The sequence below is a fragment of the Furipterus horrens genome, unplaced genomic scaffold (genome assembly GCF_987537825.1).
Source record: "Furipterus horrens unplaced genomic scaffold, mFurHor1.1.pri manual_scaffold_5, whole genome shotgun sequence".
NCBI lineage: Eukaryota > Metazoa > Chordata > Mammalia > Chiroptera > Furipteridae > Furipterus > Furipterus horrens.
Window position 1 is genome coordinate 105,094,355 of NW_028327175.1, and position 15,091 is coordinate 105,109,445.

The 15,091-nt window shown below is 50.5% G+C and overlaps 1 protein-coding gene across 1 annotated transcript in view; it reads left to right on the forward strand.

The window, feature by feature from the left end:
• ABCC6 (ATP binding cassette subfamily C member 6) overlaps positions 1-15,091 on the forward strand; it is a 49,960-nt gene that overhangs the window by 34,338 nt on the left and 531 nt on the right. Inside the window, exons 20-30 of the mRNA XM_090279354.1 lie at positions 937-1,012; positions 1,834-1,954; positions 3,453-3,660; positions 5,539-5,849; positions 7,649-7,848; positions 9,910-10,036; positions 11,075-11,176; positions 11,994-12,140; positions 12,666-12,824; positions 12,903-13,069; positions 14,894-15,088. Coding sequence (XP_090135480.1) covers positions 937-1,012; positions 1,834-1,954; positions 3,453-3,660; positions 5,539-5,849; positions 7,649-7,848; positions 9,910-10,036; positions 11,075-11,176; positions 11,994-12,140; positions 12,666-12,824; positions 12,903-13,069; positions 14,894-15,088 — 1,813 coding nt within the window. The remainder of the gene's footprint in view (positions 1-936; positions 1,013-1,833; positions 1,955-3,452; positions 3,661-5,538; positions 5,850-7,648; positions 7,849-9,909; positions 10,037-11,074; positions 11,177-11,993; positions 12,141-12,665; positions 12,825-12,902; positions 13,070-14,893; positions 15,089-15,091) is intronic.

Consider the following 15,091-nt stretch of genomic DNA (forward strand, 5'->3'; position numbering starts at 1 on the left):
ATGCTTATAACTACTACGGAGACTGAACAAGGTCATTTGGTGCCTAGAGGCCGGAAGCCCCAAGCCATGCTAGCCAGGGCTTCTAATGATCCAGAGAACACAATGTCTGCTGGGAAAATGGTAATGTTCTGGAAGTGAAGTCACCAACCCAAGCTCGCCCACAGTGAGAGATGAAGAACAGCCCATGGCACCTCACCTGCATTAACTCATTTACTCATCTCTATGCCCCCTTAATCACCTCCCTTTTGTAGAGGAGGAGACTGAAGCCCAGAATAGGGAACTGGCCTGAGGTTACATGGCTTATAAATGGCGGTGCTGGGATTTGAACCCAAGTAGCTTGACCCCAGAGCATGTGGTTTTTCATCACTAGGCTGTATGCTGTCCCTTCATGACGAAGCAGGAACTCACAGCCAGCTGCCCCCAGCCCCAGACTCTGCCTCTTTTGAAAATATCTGTTGAGCACTGGCCCACCTAAGTGGTGATTCACAGTGCCACCGTCCTGGAGCTTGGAGATGGAACCCGCCCAGCCTAGAGAGATGGTCAGGGGACCAGAGTCCTTCCTGGGGAAGATGACACCTAAGGCTGGATAAAAGTGTGAAAAGAACAGTCCAGCCATAGTGAACTGCTTGTGCAGGGTGTCGGGGAACCCGAATCAGTATGATTATGTACATGTTTACTGATGTTTTCCAACCTCAAGTTCATAGCACGTCCTTGATTATATTTGCTGAGTGAATAAATGAAGGGATGAGTGATTAAATGGATAATGGATAATGTTCCTGGAAGAAACTGGGAGGATTGTGAGTGGTTGCAGGAGCCACAGCAGAAAACATGGATGCTCAGACAAGTTAAGGCCATACAGCCAGTGGATGTCAAAGTCAGCATCCGGATCCTGAGTTCTTGACCACCACAGTGTGACAAGACTCCCTTACCTTGCAGAAACAGAACTCGCCACCAGCACTGAGGACCCCAGAGGCTCTGTTGGAAGTGGGAGGCCCATGAGCGGACCGGAGAGGTGAGTTCGCTGTGCTCCTGAGCACAGGGAGGGCACGGACTGAGGTGAAGTCCACCTGCAGCTCAGGCAGGCAGGGGGCAGCTGAAACGATTCTGGATTGAGCACCTGTTGAATACCTACCATGATGCTCCATTGTGAGATGCTTCACCAAAACTGTTTGACAATCAAATAGCTAAAATGATTAAGTCCCCAAATGTCCAATTCACAGAATGATCAATTAGTCCTCAGGTGTAGATAGATGATAGCTAGCTAGCTAGATAGGTAGACAGACATAGATTATCCCCATTTTAAAGCTGAGGAAACTGAGGCACAGAAAGGCTAAGTATCTGCCCATGGTTTCACAGTGAGCAGATGGCAATTCGCATTTAAGCTTAAGTCAGCCCACTCGTCTATAAATGAAAGGCACATACAAGAAGTCTTCAACAAATGAATTGTGTAAAATTGATATTCTGCCAACCTAGACTGACAAGTCTGTGAACAAACAACAGGGACAAAATGATTGCAGCAAAGCTTAGGCCAAAACGAAAATTCTGAAAACCAAGTTCTGAAATTAGGCAAATAAGTTCATTCAGGGGAATGGTGTTAGAAGAACAGGTTTGCTTGACCTGGGGTAAGAGATGGCATTTAGCTGGGCACCACAGAGGGAGGACACAGCATGGCACCTAGCTGGTGCTCAGTATGCTGATTGAATGAATATATGAATGAATGAATGAATGAAGAGTGTCCCCCAGAGCTCAGTGGCTACCAGCGGCCATGAAGGTTGGGCACATGCACCCCATGGAGAGAGACACTGATTTGCCCTCATTTCCTCTAAATAACAGGTCCATGAAGTTAATCCCTGAGAAGGAGAGCACCGCTTCAGAGGCCCAGACAAGGGCTCCCCAGGTTGGCCCTCAGAGGACAGGACTGCCAGCAGGAGAGGACACCGTGCAATACGGCCGGGTAACCACAGCTGCTCCCTCCCTCCACATCCGCTGCTACGGCTGCCCACAGGGGCCCCAGACCTGCCCCCAGATACAGCATAGGTGGCAGGGCAGTCACTTTTCTTGAACACCTACTATGTGCCAAGTAAGATTCTAGACACTTTCTATTCCTTAATGTCACAACTGCCCTAAAACTAGATGGTGATAGCTCCATTTTAGAGATGAAGAAACTGAGGTCTTAAAGAGCTGAGAGGCTTCTGTGTTCTCATAGCTAGCAAGTGACCAGCTTGGGACTCAAATCTAGGTCAGGCCTAACCTGGAGCTTGTACATTTCTTCTCTGCTCATTTCTCCACTTACCCACAGACCTACCTACTCATTCATTCACTCATCCGTCCCCCTACCCATCTATTCACTCATCCGTCCACCTCACCCAACCATACACCCCGTTCACCCATCTGTCTATCCATCCACCCACCCACACATCCACTTACCCATCTTCCATCTACCCACTTATTTATCCATCTTCTCACCCACCCTCCCTCCCATCCACCCACAGACCCATTCCTTTGTTCATCCATCTACTCAACTACCCCTTCAGTTACCCATTTGCCCAACCACCCACTCATCCCCCCAGCAAACACTGACAGAGCCCCATTATGTGCCAGATAAAGTCTCTATCCTGGTGGAGATGGAGTGCTAGTGGGAAGAGATAGCTAACGATTAGGCTAACAAGCAAGGTAATATCGGATAACGATAAATGCTGTAAGAAACTAAAGAAGGGCAATGAGATGGCATCCGACTGAGGGCCAGGGGCCCGCGTGGATAGGGTGCTCTGAGGAGTAGCATTTGAGCTGATCCCTAAGGGATGCGATGGAACCAGCCCTGGAAGGAGCAGGGGTAAGAGCATTCCAGGCAGAGGAAACAGCAGGTACAAAGGCTCTCAGGTGGGAAGGAGCAAAGGAATGGATCCCAAGAGACCGGCAGAGAGTGACTAGGGAGTAAGGTCAGAGGTGTACAAGAAGTTTGGAATTTCTTCTGAGAGCAGGAGAAAGCCACGTGCAGGTCGGCAGCAGCAAGATGGGGTCACGTGGATGTTTGTAAGCTTCACTCTGGCTGCAGCTGTGAGGAGAACTTCAGTTGGTAGGAGACAGATCTTAAGCAAGTGGCGTAACCTGTCTGTGCCTCAGTTTCCTTATCCGTCAGATCGGGATAGAGACACATGCTTGTCTCATAGTGGGTGTTCAATAAGTCATTACAAAGCCAGAAAATGCCACAGCCTGTCACCTTGAAGGCTTGCACCGGCCCTCTGGAGCTTCTATAAAGGAAGGGTGTCCTGGGGATGGGTGGGGCCTGTAGGGGAGACGGTGCCCCAGGTGGGAGGTCCTGAGACAGAACCTATGGGTCTGCATGGTGGTTCCATCTGCCCCATCACTGTGTTTTGGGAGCCTGACTTGCTTATCCTCTCTCCCCTCCCCCGGGCCCTCCTCTGCCCCTGTCCTCCCTACATGTGCTGCAGGTGAAGGCCGCCATGTACCTGACCTACATACGGGCTGTGGGTACCCCACTCTGCCTCTACGCACTGTTCCTCTTCTTCTGCCAGCAAGTGGCCTCTTTCTGCCGCGGCTACTGGCTTAGCCTGTGGGCGGACGACCCCACCGTGAATGGGCGGCAGACACAGGCAGCTCTGCGAGGCTGGGTCTTCGGGCTCCTGGGCTGCCTGCAAGGTACCCCTCACCGGCCGCCCTCCCCCTCCATCCTCTCAGCCCCCCACCCCTGTGGTGCTCAGGGTCCCCTGGCCCACCCATCCCTGGCCTCCACTCTCCTCCCTGAAGATCTGTGCCAATGTCCTAGGTCCAAGCCCAGACTACTGTCCCTAAGACGGGAGGAGTGGAGGACATAACACATCCCCCACTTTCTGGAATCCTCAGTCTCTACCAGACTCATTGGCAAATGCAGAATATTGACTCCCAGATGTTGGGACAGTTGAGCACTCAGGTGGGACGGACAGTTCAGCTGGCTCTTCCTCTTACACCGCACAGAGGGCAAACCCAAGGTCTGACTGCTGGTGACTTTCAGCACCCCCACCCCGAACGTCCAGATGAGTCTTATGTATTTTGATGCCCTGTTTTTAGGGACAAACACATGGAGAACTGTTATGTCTTCTTGGAGAACTGACCCATTCATTATTACATAATGCCCCTTCTTTTCCCCTGATAACTTTCCTTAGTCTGAAGTCTGCTCCATTTGAAATAATAAGAAAGATACTAACTATATAGCTATAATATACTAACTGTATACCTATATATCTCAAACTTGTTTAAACAGCAAGAGAATGTATTGGCTTATAAGACTGGAATCCATAGATAACTAGCTTCAGGTATGACTGGATCCAGGGGTCCAATGAGGCCATTGGAATGGCTTCATTTTCTTCCTGTGATAGCTTCCCGTCCAGGCAGGCTTCTCCCCTTAGTGGTAAGATGGTACCCCACAACTCCAGCTTGGCCACCTCAAAAAAGCAAGCGCCTCTTTCTGAAAAGCCCTAGCAAAGTCCAGGTCTCACTCTCACTGGCCTGACTTGGGTTATGTGTTCATCCCTGAACCAAGTGCAGTGGTTCGGGTTGGCCAGGGATAAAATTTGCCCCAACCCAGAAACAGAGAGTGAAGCTAGCCCCATTCCAAGCACATAGATTGGCATTTGGAGGAAGTGGATACAGCATTCCCTCACTTATCGCGGGTATTACGTTCTAGACCCCCCTGCGATAGATGAAAATCTGCAAAGTAGGAACCTTACATTTATTTTAGTATTTATATATATTTTAAGGCTTTATAAACCCTTCCCCCACACTTATAACCATTCCCACTCCCATATTAACCTTTTCCACACCTTTATAAACACTACTTATGTTCTTAAACATATTCTACACTCTTAAACCTACGTAACTTTAACAACATACGTATACTGTACCGCAAAATCCCGTGATATAGCGAAAAATCCGTGATAATTAAATATAATATTTTTTAAAATCCCGTGATACAGTGAGGCCGCGATAAGTGAACCACGATATAGAGTGGGACTACTGTATATTAGTTTCCTAGGGCTGCCATAAACCAAAGGATCACGAACTTGGTAGTTTAATCCAACAGAAATTTATTCTCTCACAGATCTGGAGGGAGAGGTCCAAAATCAAGGTGTTGGCAGGACTGGTTCCTCCTGGAGGCTCTGGAGGCGAATGCCTCCCATGCTCTGTCCTGGCTTCTGCTGGTTGCCAGCAGTCCTGATGCTCCTCAGCGTGCAGCGTGTCACTCCAGCCTCTGCCTCTGTCTTCACATCCCCTTCTCTGTGTCTCTCTGTGGCTTTTCTCTTCTTCAAAGGACATTAGGCACTGGATTTAGAACCCACCCTAAACCCAGAATATTATATCAGTATCTTTCACTAATAACATCTGCAAAGATCCTATTTCCAAATAAGATCATGCTCTGAGGTCCTGGATGGACAGGGTGATTCCATCAAGGGATCATCAGGTGGCCAAGTCACAAGATGGCCACCATGGGGTGGGGGAAGGGCTCCAGCCCTCCTGCTCTGACCCCCTCTCTCCCCCCAGCTATAGGGCTGCTTGCCTCCATGGCTACAGTGCTCCTAGGGGGGATCCGGGCATCCAGCCTGCTCTTCCAGAGCCTCCTGTGGGATGTGGCACGGTCTCCCATTGGCTTCTTCGAGCGGACGCCTGTTGGGAACCTGCTGAACCGCTTCTCCAAGGAGACAGACATAGTAGATGTGGACATCCCAGACAAACTCCGGTCCCTGCTGATTTATACCTTTGGACTCCTGGAGGTCAGCCTGGTGGTGACAGTGGCCACGCCACTGGCTGTCGTCGCCATCCTGCCACTGCTACTCCTCTATGCTGGGTTTCAGGTAGGGAGAGGCGGGGGAGGCTCCTAGGGCCAGGTGAGTTCACCTCAGCCAGACCTCTGTCCCTGGGTAGGAGTCAGTGTCAGAGGTTCTGCCCAGCTGGGCAGTTGGGGTCTGCCCCTAGAAGAATTCCCAGAGGCAGAGCCTCCACAGTCTGTCTGGAACACCTATGCTGGCTGTGTCTCCCAAGTGCTCACATCAAAGGTCTTGATCTCTACCATTTTGTCCTGTTGCTGCTGAAATGAGCTTCCTCTTCTCCAGTTACCTGGAAACCAAGAAGGCATTGCAGGGTCTCAAAGGCTGTCTATTAGGCTAGACTCTCAGTTGCCGGAGCCAGAGATCAACTTAAATGAACTTAAACAGAGGAACAGAACGTAATGGCTTACGTGCAATAGGTGCAGTGGCCAGCTGTCACCAAGATGCAGTCACAATATTTGCTCAGTGGTTCTCAGAGTGTGGCCTTGCACAAGCGGAGGATCACCTGAGAGCTGGTTAGAAATTCACATTCCCAGGCCCTGCCCACAACCTAATGACTCAGACGCTATGGGAGCTGGGCCCAGAAGTCTGGGTTTTAATAAACCCTCCAGGTGCTTCTGATACATCCTAATGTTTAAGAACCACTGGCTTAGCTCTGCTTGGCCCAATTTTGCACATACTCTCTTTTCAGGGGTCAGGTCTGATGGCCCCTTGCAATGCTATACTCACAGCATCCCACCTTAGCAACCCAGCTCAGCGTTCATACAGGTGCATCAGTCCCAAAGAAGATTCCGATTGGCCCTTTATGGAACACACATACATCCCTGAACTAATCACTGGGACCGAAGGGATAGTTTACTCTGACTGGTTAGGCTGTGTCCTGCGACCACCTAACACAACTGACAGTCCCGTCCCCCACCCCTCCATCCTGGGAAATCAGGAGTAAAGTGGAACAAACATGGTAGGCAGTCAGACAAAAGCCATGGCCACCACAGTTCTCCACAACTATCCTAGGTCTTCTTTAGGTCCTCTTGACTTGGGGAGGGACTACTTCTCCATCCAGAGCTTGGAGATCGGGCAGAGGTGGGTTTGAATCCAGGCTCTGCCACTTACTGGAGATAGAGGCTTGGACCAGCTGCTGAATCCCTCTGAGCCTCAGGTGTTCTCACCTGTAAACTGTGAATGCCACTGATGCCCACCTTGTAATTACTGAATACTGTTTGTAGAAGAACTTGGCATGCAGCCCGGGTGTTCAGCAAACGCATACCCGCCCCCCTGCCTGCCAGCTGTACACACTTGCAACCTCAAATCAAATAATAACATGTACTGTCTTGTACATCATTATATTCCCAGCACCTGGCATGTAACCTTCAAGTTAAATAAATGAATTTGACTTGGCCGACTGCTTTCCTTGCCCTTTACAGTTTCATTCCCATGGTAACTGGCCCTAAGTGAAGCAATTGGCCTTAGAGCTGGGAATGAGACATTTACCTAGGTTAGTGGTTTCTCAATCCTCTCTGTACAGTAGAATTACCCAGAGGCACTTTAAAAATACCAAAGCCAAGGTCATACCACCAGAGATTCTGATTGAATAGTCCTGTATTGGGGCATTGGAGGTGCTTGAAGATTCCCAGGTGATTTTTCAAAGAACCATGGAACGTGATTTTGCAAGAAAATTGGAGCTCAGAGAGGGGAAGCAACTGGACCAAGGTCACACAGCAAGCTGGTAACAGAGCCTGGTCTGGGACCCTATACTTAATGTTCCCTGAGCTTCTCAAACAACTCCTCTGTGTCTGTGACTTCCTTCCTTACCCGCCCCACTTCAGAGCCTATATGTGGCCACCTCGTGCCAGCTCAGACGCCTGGAGTCAGCCAGGCACTCCTTCGTGTGCTCCCACGTGGCGGAGACGTTCCAGGGCGGCGCAGTGGTCAGGGCCTTCTGGGCCCAGGGCTCCTTCGTGGCTCAGAACAATGCCCACATGAATGAAAGCCAGCAAGTCAGTTTTCCACGGCTGGTGGCTGACAGGTAGGAATGGGGCAGAGAAGACCTTGCAATCCATCTCTGTCCCCAGAGAGTATCATACTGTGTGGCCAGATAGGTCAAGCGGCCTGCCCAAGATCACACAGCGAGCTGAGGCTAGATCCCATGGGTGCACTTGGCTGACACTGTAGTGGACAGAACCTGCCTTGAGGGGTCCCCAATAGCAGGTGGGCAAGGAGGCATAGATGTTAGCAAAAGGAAAGAAGCTTCTGTTGCCAGGTCACTGGACCAGCCTCTGTTGCCCTGGTGACAAGGCTGCTACATAAGCATCCTCAGCCTCTTTTCAGTACTAAGCAAGAATAACACAAGCTTTGAGCACAGAGAGACACAGCTTCAAATCCCAGCTCTGCAGCTAATGAGCTGGGTAATCTTGGGCAAGTTGTATAACCTCTCTGAGCCTCATTTGTCAAAGTGGGATTGCACTCATAGAGTGGTTATAAGGATTAAATAAATACACTCCTAGCTAATATTTGTAACATGCTTACTACATACTCAGCACAGTTCTGAGCAATCTATAAGGATTAAATTTATTTAATCCTATTAATAACCCTATGAAGCAGAGACTGTTTTATACATGGTGAATCTTAGGCACAGAGAGATTTAGGAACTTGCCAAGGGCCACACAGTGAAAATGTGGAATCAGGATTTGAACCCAGGGAGTCTGGTGCCAGAGTATTGAAAGGGTCAAACACATAGTAGGTACTCAATAAATGTAAATTCTTTTCTTCTTTCTGCACAGGTCCCCAGTCAGCTGGGGCTATCAGGCCTTGTAGCTGTGAGCAGTGTCTAAATGCCATATGCCTCTGGGTAACCTGCCCTGTCTCTTTTTGGAGTCCTAGCCTAGGGAGGAGGAAACTTGTGAACATTTAGAAAGCACCTACTATATGTGCAAGGCTGTGATTTCCATGGTATATATGGCATCTCATTTAAACCTCTCAACTGTAATGAATCAGATATTACTTCATTCCACAGATGGGTAAACTGGGGTTGAAAGAAGTGAAGGGACTCCCCCAAGGTCAGCTGTCTAGGAAGTGGGGGACCCTAGGTGAGTCTTTGCTTATTCATTTGTTAGTTGGTTCATTAAGAAGCATGACCTGCTGGAAAGGGTACATGCTTTTTGGTATCATTCAGACAGATGTGGCTTTAAAGCCTGGTGTTTTTTATGTGTTATATGTTTAAACAAATACCTAACCCTCCTGAGCCTCTCAGTGTTCTCAGCTATCAAATCGGGACAGTAATACCCCTCTTTGTAGGGTTGTTAGGAGAACTAGCTGTTATATGTAGTAAAGCCCAGAGTTTCCTAAAGACACGGACTTTTATGTTTGGTTCACAGCTGTGTCTCCAGCACTTCCAAAATGCATGGCACATAGTAGGTGCTCAATACATATCTGTTGAATGAATCAGTGAATAAATGAATGAATGGTAGAGTAGAAATTCAGTAAGAGGGGGTGATTATTTATTCATCCACTCAGCATATATTCGTTGAGCACCTACTCTGGGCTGGGTCATATGCTAGGTCCTAGAGATGCAGCCATGAACAAGACAGAGTCACTGCCCTCACAGAGCTCACAATCTACTGATGGAGGCTGAGAGTCAAGGACTGATTAAATAGTTGAATTATAAAGACTGATAACTGTTGTGACAGAAGTTATCAGTGATGTGTTAGAGAGAAAGGGAAAAGCAGTCCAAGAGGACTCTGTGAAGAGGTGATGTTGGAGCTGACTGTGCATAAGATATTGGCCACGCGAACATGGAGGCTGGGTTCAGTCAGGAAGCACAAGGGTGTATGGCTTATATCCCAAGCACAGGATATTGGAAGCATGGCAAAGCTTTACTAAAGCACCTACTGTGTGCCAAGCCCAGAGCTGGGCACAGGTGATACAGGATTGTAACTTCCTCCACCCATTGAGCTTGGGTGGGGCCTGGGGTGTGGAGGAGACCCCTGTGGGCTCTCATGCTGGCACTATGATCAGTCCTTGTGCCCAGAGGAGCAGGTCCTGCAGAGAGGTTCCCACTGATGCCTCTTTTACCCGCCCCTCCCCACAGGTGGCTCGCTGCCAATCTGGAGCTCCTGGGGAATGGGCTGGTATTTGCTGCTGCCATGTGTGCTGTGCTGAGCAAGGCCCATCTCAGTGCTGGCCTCGTGGGCTTCTCTGTCTCCGCTGCCCTCCAGGTACCCCAACCCGACACCCCAATCTGACTTCTGGGAGCAGGCAAAACAAAGACGGACAGAACCCTGCCAGTGGGTCCTTCCGGGACTGAGTCCAAACTACCGACCAGTGAGGAAAACACAGTTCTTACAAGAGCTTAGCTGAGGTGACCTTGCTGGACCTTGAGCAAGAGTCTTCTGGCTCCGAGCCTCAGTGTGCTCATCTGAAAAGTGGGGTAGTAATCCCTCCACTTCACTAGTTGAAATAAAGTATATGGAGTGCATTATTAAATTTTTGTTCTCTATTAATAACAATATTTGATGTCATGTCATGACATCTATGAAGAAAAATTATATATATAAGTAACATTCATTACAAATGAGGCACTGCTCTAAGAGCTTTGTAAACATTAACTCATTTAATCCCTCTCCCAACCCCATTAAGGGTACTATTATTGTCCCCATTTTACTGTTGAGGCAATTAAGCTTAAGGATGGAGCAAGGTGAGAGGCTGAAGCACAATGGGGGTGGGTATTACTCTAGTGCCGGGCCCGGAAGGAGGGGGAGCTCTCCCAGGGAAGGGAACAGCAGGAGGAGAGGCCCTGGGAAGGAGGGAGGGCCGTGATTAGCAAGCAGGTGGTGAGGCTGGAGAGTGCGGAGGGAAATGAGTTTGGGAAGAGGAGGGAGGGCTGGAGCAGGGTGGGCAGGTGGGCCCTGGTGAGGAGGTGGGCATGGTTCCACGTGTGATGAGCAATCGGTGGTGGGAAACCTCTCAGAAGGGAAGTCAGCAGGGCCTGGGGCCTGCTGGGTGTCCTTGGGAGGGGCACCCACACTCTCTGGTCCTGTCTCCCCACCTATATCAAGACAGGTTGGACAAGCTGATGTCCAAGGGCTCCTTTCTGCCCTGCTTACTCTGGTTCTACCTAAAGGAGAGAGGAGTCCTGGTGGCTGCAGCCAAGTCCAGTCCCCTTTTCTGCCCAGTGCCTGCCTCAGGGGAGCTGAGTGAGTCTGGAGGATGGTGTTGCTCCAGTCAGCCTGAGGTGAGGTGTCTTCTCACACCAGGTGACCCAGACGCTGCAGTGGGCTGTTCGCAGCTGGACAGACCTGGAGAGCAGCATCGTGTCGGTGGAGCGGATGCAGGACTATGCCCAGACACCCAAGGAGGTGATGAGTAGCAGCTGGGGGTGGAGGGTCTGCCCCATCGGGGACTTAGAGCAGAGGGCAGTGGACCAAGGCAGACATCTGCCAGGGGCTGTGGAGCCCCCACCGCTGTAGGCCAGAGTCCCAGCCAGGGCTGCAGTAATGGTTAGGAGCGTGGTGTCTGGAGCCAGGTGAAATCCTGGGTCCTTTGTTTCTTTGATCAGGCAAGCAGGTCATGCTTCTGTGTGACAGGGGACATGAGTAACAGCAGTGCCACAGCCACGTAACAGCAATATGATAGCAACATAACAGGACTAGAAGGGTAACGTAGCCACTAGCAGTGCTGGGTATACTGCGAGGCTCAAATGAGACCCGCAATAAAGAACTTAGTACTGTATCTGGCACGCCACAAACACTCAATGCATGCCCACTACTCTTATTAGCCCCATTTCACTGGTGAGGAAACTGAGGCTCAAGGGGGTGGAGTGACCCGTTTAAGGTCACAGGAATACCAATGGCAGCACTGGACTACCTACTGCACAGACCTGCCTGCTTTACAAAGATGAAAAAAAAGGCCTACCCCTACTGGAGGAATAGAGAATATTATTTAACATTTAATAGGGGCTAATAATAATTTTAAAAGATAAAGAGTAGCCAACACCATCATTATTTTTACGGTACCAGATATTATTTTTTAGCTTTGCTATGTTTCGTGTCCCTATAAAATAGCAGTAAATGTGCCCATTTTACGGAAGAGGAAACTGAGGCTTAAAGAGGTGGGCCTTTCTGTGAGAAGACTGGGAGAAGGGCTCCTCTGACCCAGTGTCCCTTCCTGCCCCAGGCGTCCTGGACACTGCCCACCTGTGCAGCCCAGGGCCCCTGGCCTCATGGGGGGCAGATCGAGTTCCGGGACTTGGGGCTGAGGCATGGACCCGAGCTCCCGCTGGCCGTGCGGGGGGTGTCCTTCAAGATCCACGCTGGAGAGAAGGTGAGCAGCTCGTCCGTACCTCCCTCCTCATGGAAGCCAGGCTACAGGGCAGCTGGAGGGCCTCAGGGCCTCGGCCAGGCCCCAGCCCCGGGGCACCAGCTGCCTCCTCCACATCCCCACCTCAGAGCCCCTCGTCTTTAGGATGGGGTGTGAATAGAACGACATGGGGAAGGAAGGAAGGCTGAGGAGTGATGGAGGGCTGTGGATGGAAGGATGGGGAAAACGGAGAAACAGAGGAAGGACAGGGGTATGGATGGAAGATGGGGGGACTGATGGGTAGATGGGGAGATGTGTTGGGATGAGGGGAAGATGGAGAACACACAGTCAGGTCAGGTGGATCGATGACCAGATAAAGGAAAGGTGAATAGAAGGATGGGTGCTCAAAGGACGATGGGTGAATGGACGGATAGATCTTGGGGGCAGGGGAAACCTCTCGTAGAGGTGCCCAGGAAGCCTCTAGGCTTTGGCCTGCCTCCTTCTGGCCAGGCCTAGTCACAATGGCCTTGCCCTCCCCTCCCCTGGCAGGTGGGCATCGTTGGCAGGACAGGGGCCGGGAAGTCCTCCCTGGCTGGGGGCCTGCTGCGGCTTCTGGAGGCAGCTGAGGGCGGGGTCTGGATCGATGGGGTCCCCATCGCCCACGTGGGGCTGCACACGCTGCGGTCCAGGATCACCATCATCCCCCAGGTGAGGCCGGGGGAACAGGGTGGGCAGAGGTGGGAGCATGGCTGGACCCAGCTCTGAGCCACTGTGCCTCCCAACCAGGACCCCATCCTGTTCCCCGGCTCTCTGAGGATGAACCTCGACATGCTACATGAGCACACGGATGAAGCCATCTGGGAGGCCTTGGAGACGGTGCAACTCAGAGCCTTGGTGGCCAGCCTGCCCGGCCAGCTGCAGTACGAGTGTGCCGACCAAGGCGATGACCTCAGGTAGGGTCGCTCACCACAGCCAGGACCTGCAGGGCACAGGAGGGAGAGGCAGGTGTGGCCACGGGCGGCCTGCCCTGGAAATGTGCCTTCCCCATAGCTTATCAACCCTATTCTATTAATAATCACAGTAGGGCCCCACCCCTTATCGGCAGTTCCAAACTCCAACACAATCTCTGAATATCAGGTTTCTTTTTCCTAAACTTGGTTTCCAAATTTATTTGGTGGCAAACAAAACTCTACCTCTACTGACACGTGGCTACTTTTAGTTTTTATTTACCCCACTTAGCACTTATTTTGCAGGAGAAATAACATGTATGATACCGGGTGCTGACACCATGCTCACTGAGGCTGTTGAGTATGCCTTAAGAACTTTTTCAAAAATATAATAAAACACCATAAAACTTACCACTTACCCATTTTTAAGTGTACACTTCAGCAGCATTGAGTACACCCACATCACTGTGCTACCCATTTCCAGAACTTTTTTCTTGCAAAACCGAGACTCAGGACTCATTAAATAATTCTCTATTCCCCCTCCTCCCAGTCTCTGGCCACCAAAGTCCATGAATTTGCCAGCTCTAGGTACTACTTTTAAAAGACTATTACATTATTTGTCGTTTTTGTGACTGGCTTATTTCACTTAGCATCATTTCCTCAAGGTTCATCCACGCTGTAGCATGTGTCAGAATTTCCCTCCTTTTTAAGGCCGAGTATTAAGAGTTCATTGTATGACTACACCGCATTTTGCATATTTATTCACTTGTAGATGGACACTTAGGTTGCTTCCATTTTTTGACTATTGTGGACAATGCTGTCATGAACATAGGTATACAGGTGCATGCCTTTTTTAAAAAACTGAGACATTCTAAAACCTGTCTGCCCCCGAAGGTGTTAGGGTAATGGGCTGTGAGTGGTAGTGGTTTCGGTGCACTAGAGACGCAGGGGAGCTTGGTGGCCAAGAGCGAAGACAGGCTTCAAGTCCAGGCTCCCCCACTTCCCAGTTGCAGGACCTTGGCCAATTTACTTCATCTCCTGCGCCTCAGCTTCCTCATCTATAAAACGAGAACAGTAGTACCTACCTACCTGCACAGGTTTCCATTACATGTGGAAAGTTGCTGAGACAGTGTCTGGCATACAAGAACAATACACATCCATTTTAGTCTCGTAAGCTGCACTCTCCCTGATCCCATCCCACAAAGCTAGCATCTGAGGCTTGAGACCTGCCCAGGGCCCAGGGGGTGAGTGAGGTTGGAGCAAGGCCCAGGCACCTGACTCCTGCAGGGCCGGGATAGGTTCTGATTCTCTAGTGTTTACTGTTGGGGGCGGTGGCTGAGCACGGCAGGAAGCAGACACCCTGGGGTCACTGGCCACGTGACTTTGAGCTTCAACTTTTCCACTTAGAGAGAAGCTACTGCATGCTGAAGGCTTTCTCTGTGACAAGCACACCAGTGAGCACTTCTAGGATTCATCTTGTCCTCACAACTTGGTACAGAAAGGCTTTGTGGTCTTTATGAAGGTGGAGTCAATAAATACACAGCACACAGGGATGTGTCTGGAACATGGTGAAGACTGTAGACTAGAAATAGCCATTTCACAGATGGGGAAACAGAAGCACAGTGGGTTTGAATGACTTGCTGTAAGTCACCCTGTCAAAAATGGCAGGATGGGATTTCTACCAGCTCTGTGCACTGGGAACCTACATGTGGGGGCACATGTGCACATCCCCACTTCTATGGCTGTTGTGGGGTCCAGTCTGTGGGCACACCCTGCAAACACTGATGTGCAGACACAAACATCTGGCCTGACTGTCCCCCTCATTCCCAGTCTGGGCCAGAAGCAGCTCCTGTGTCTGGCACGGGCCCTTCTCCGGAAAACCCAGATCCTCATCTTGGACGAGGCCACAGCCGCCGTGGACCCGGGGACAGAGCTCCAGATGCAGGCTGCCCTCGGAGGCTGGTTTGCCCAGTGCACAGTGCTACTCATTGCCCACCGCCTGCGCTCCGTGATGGGCTGTGCCAGGTA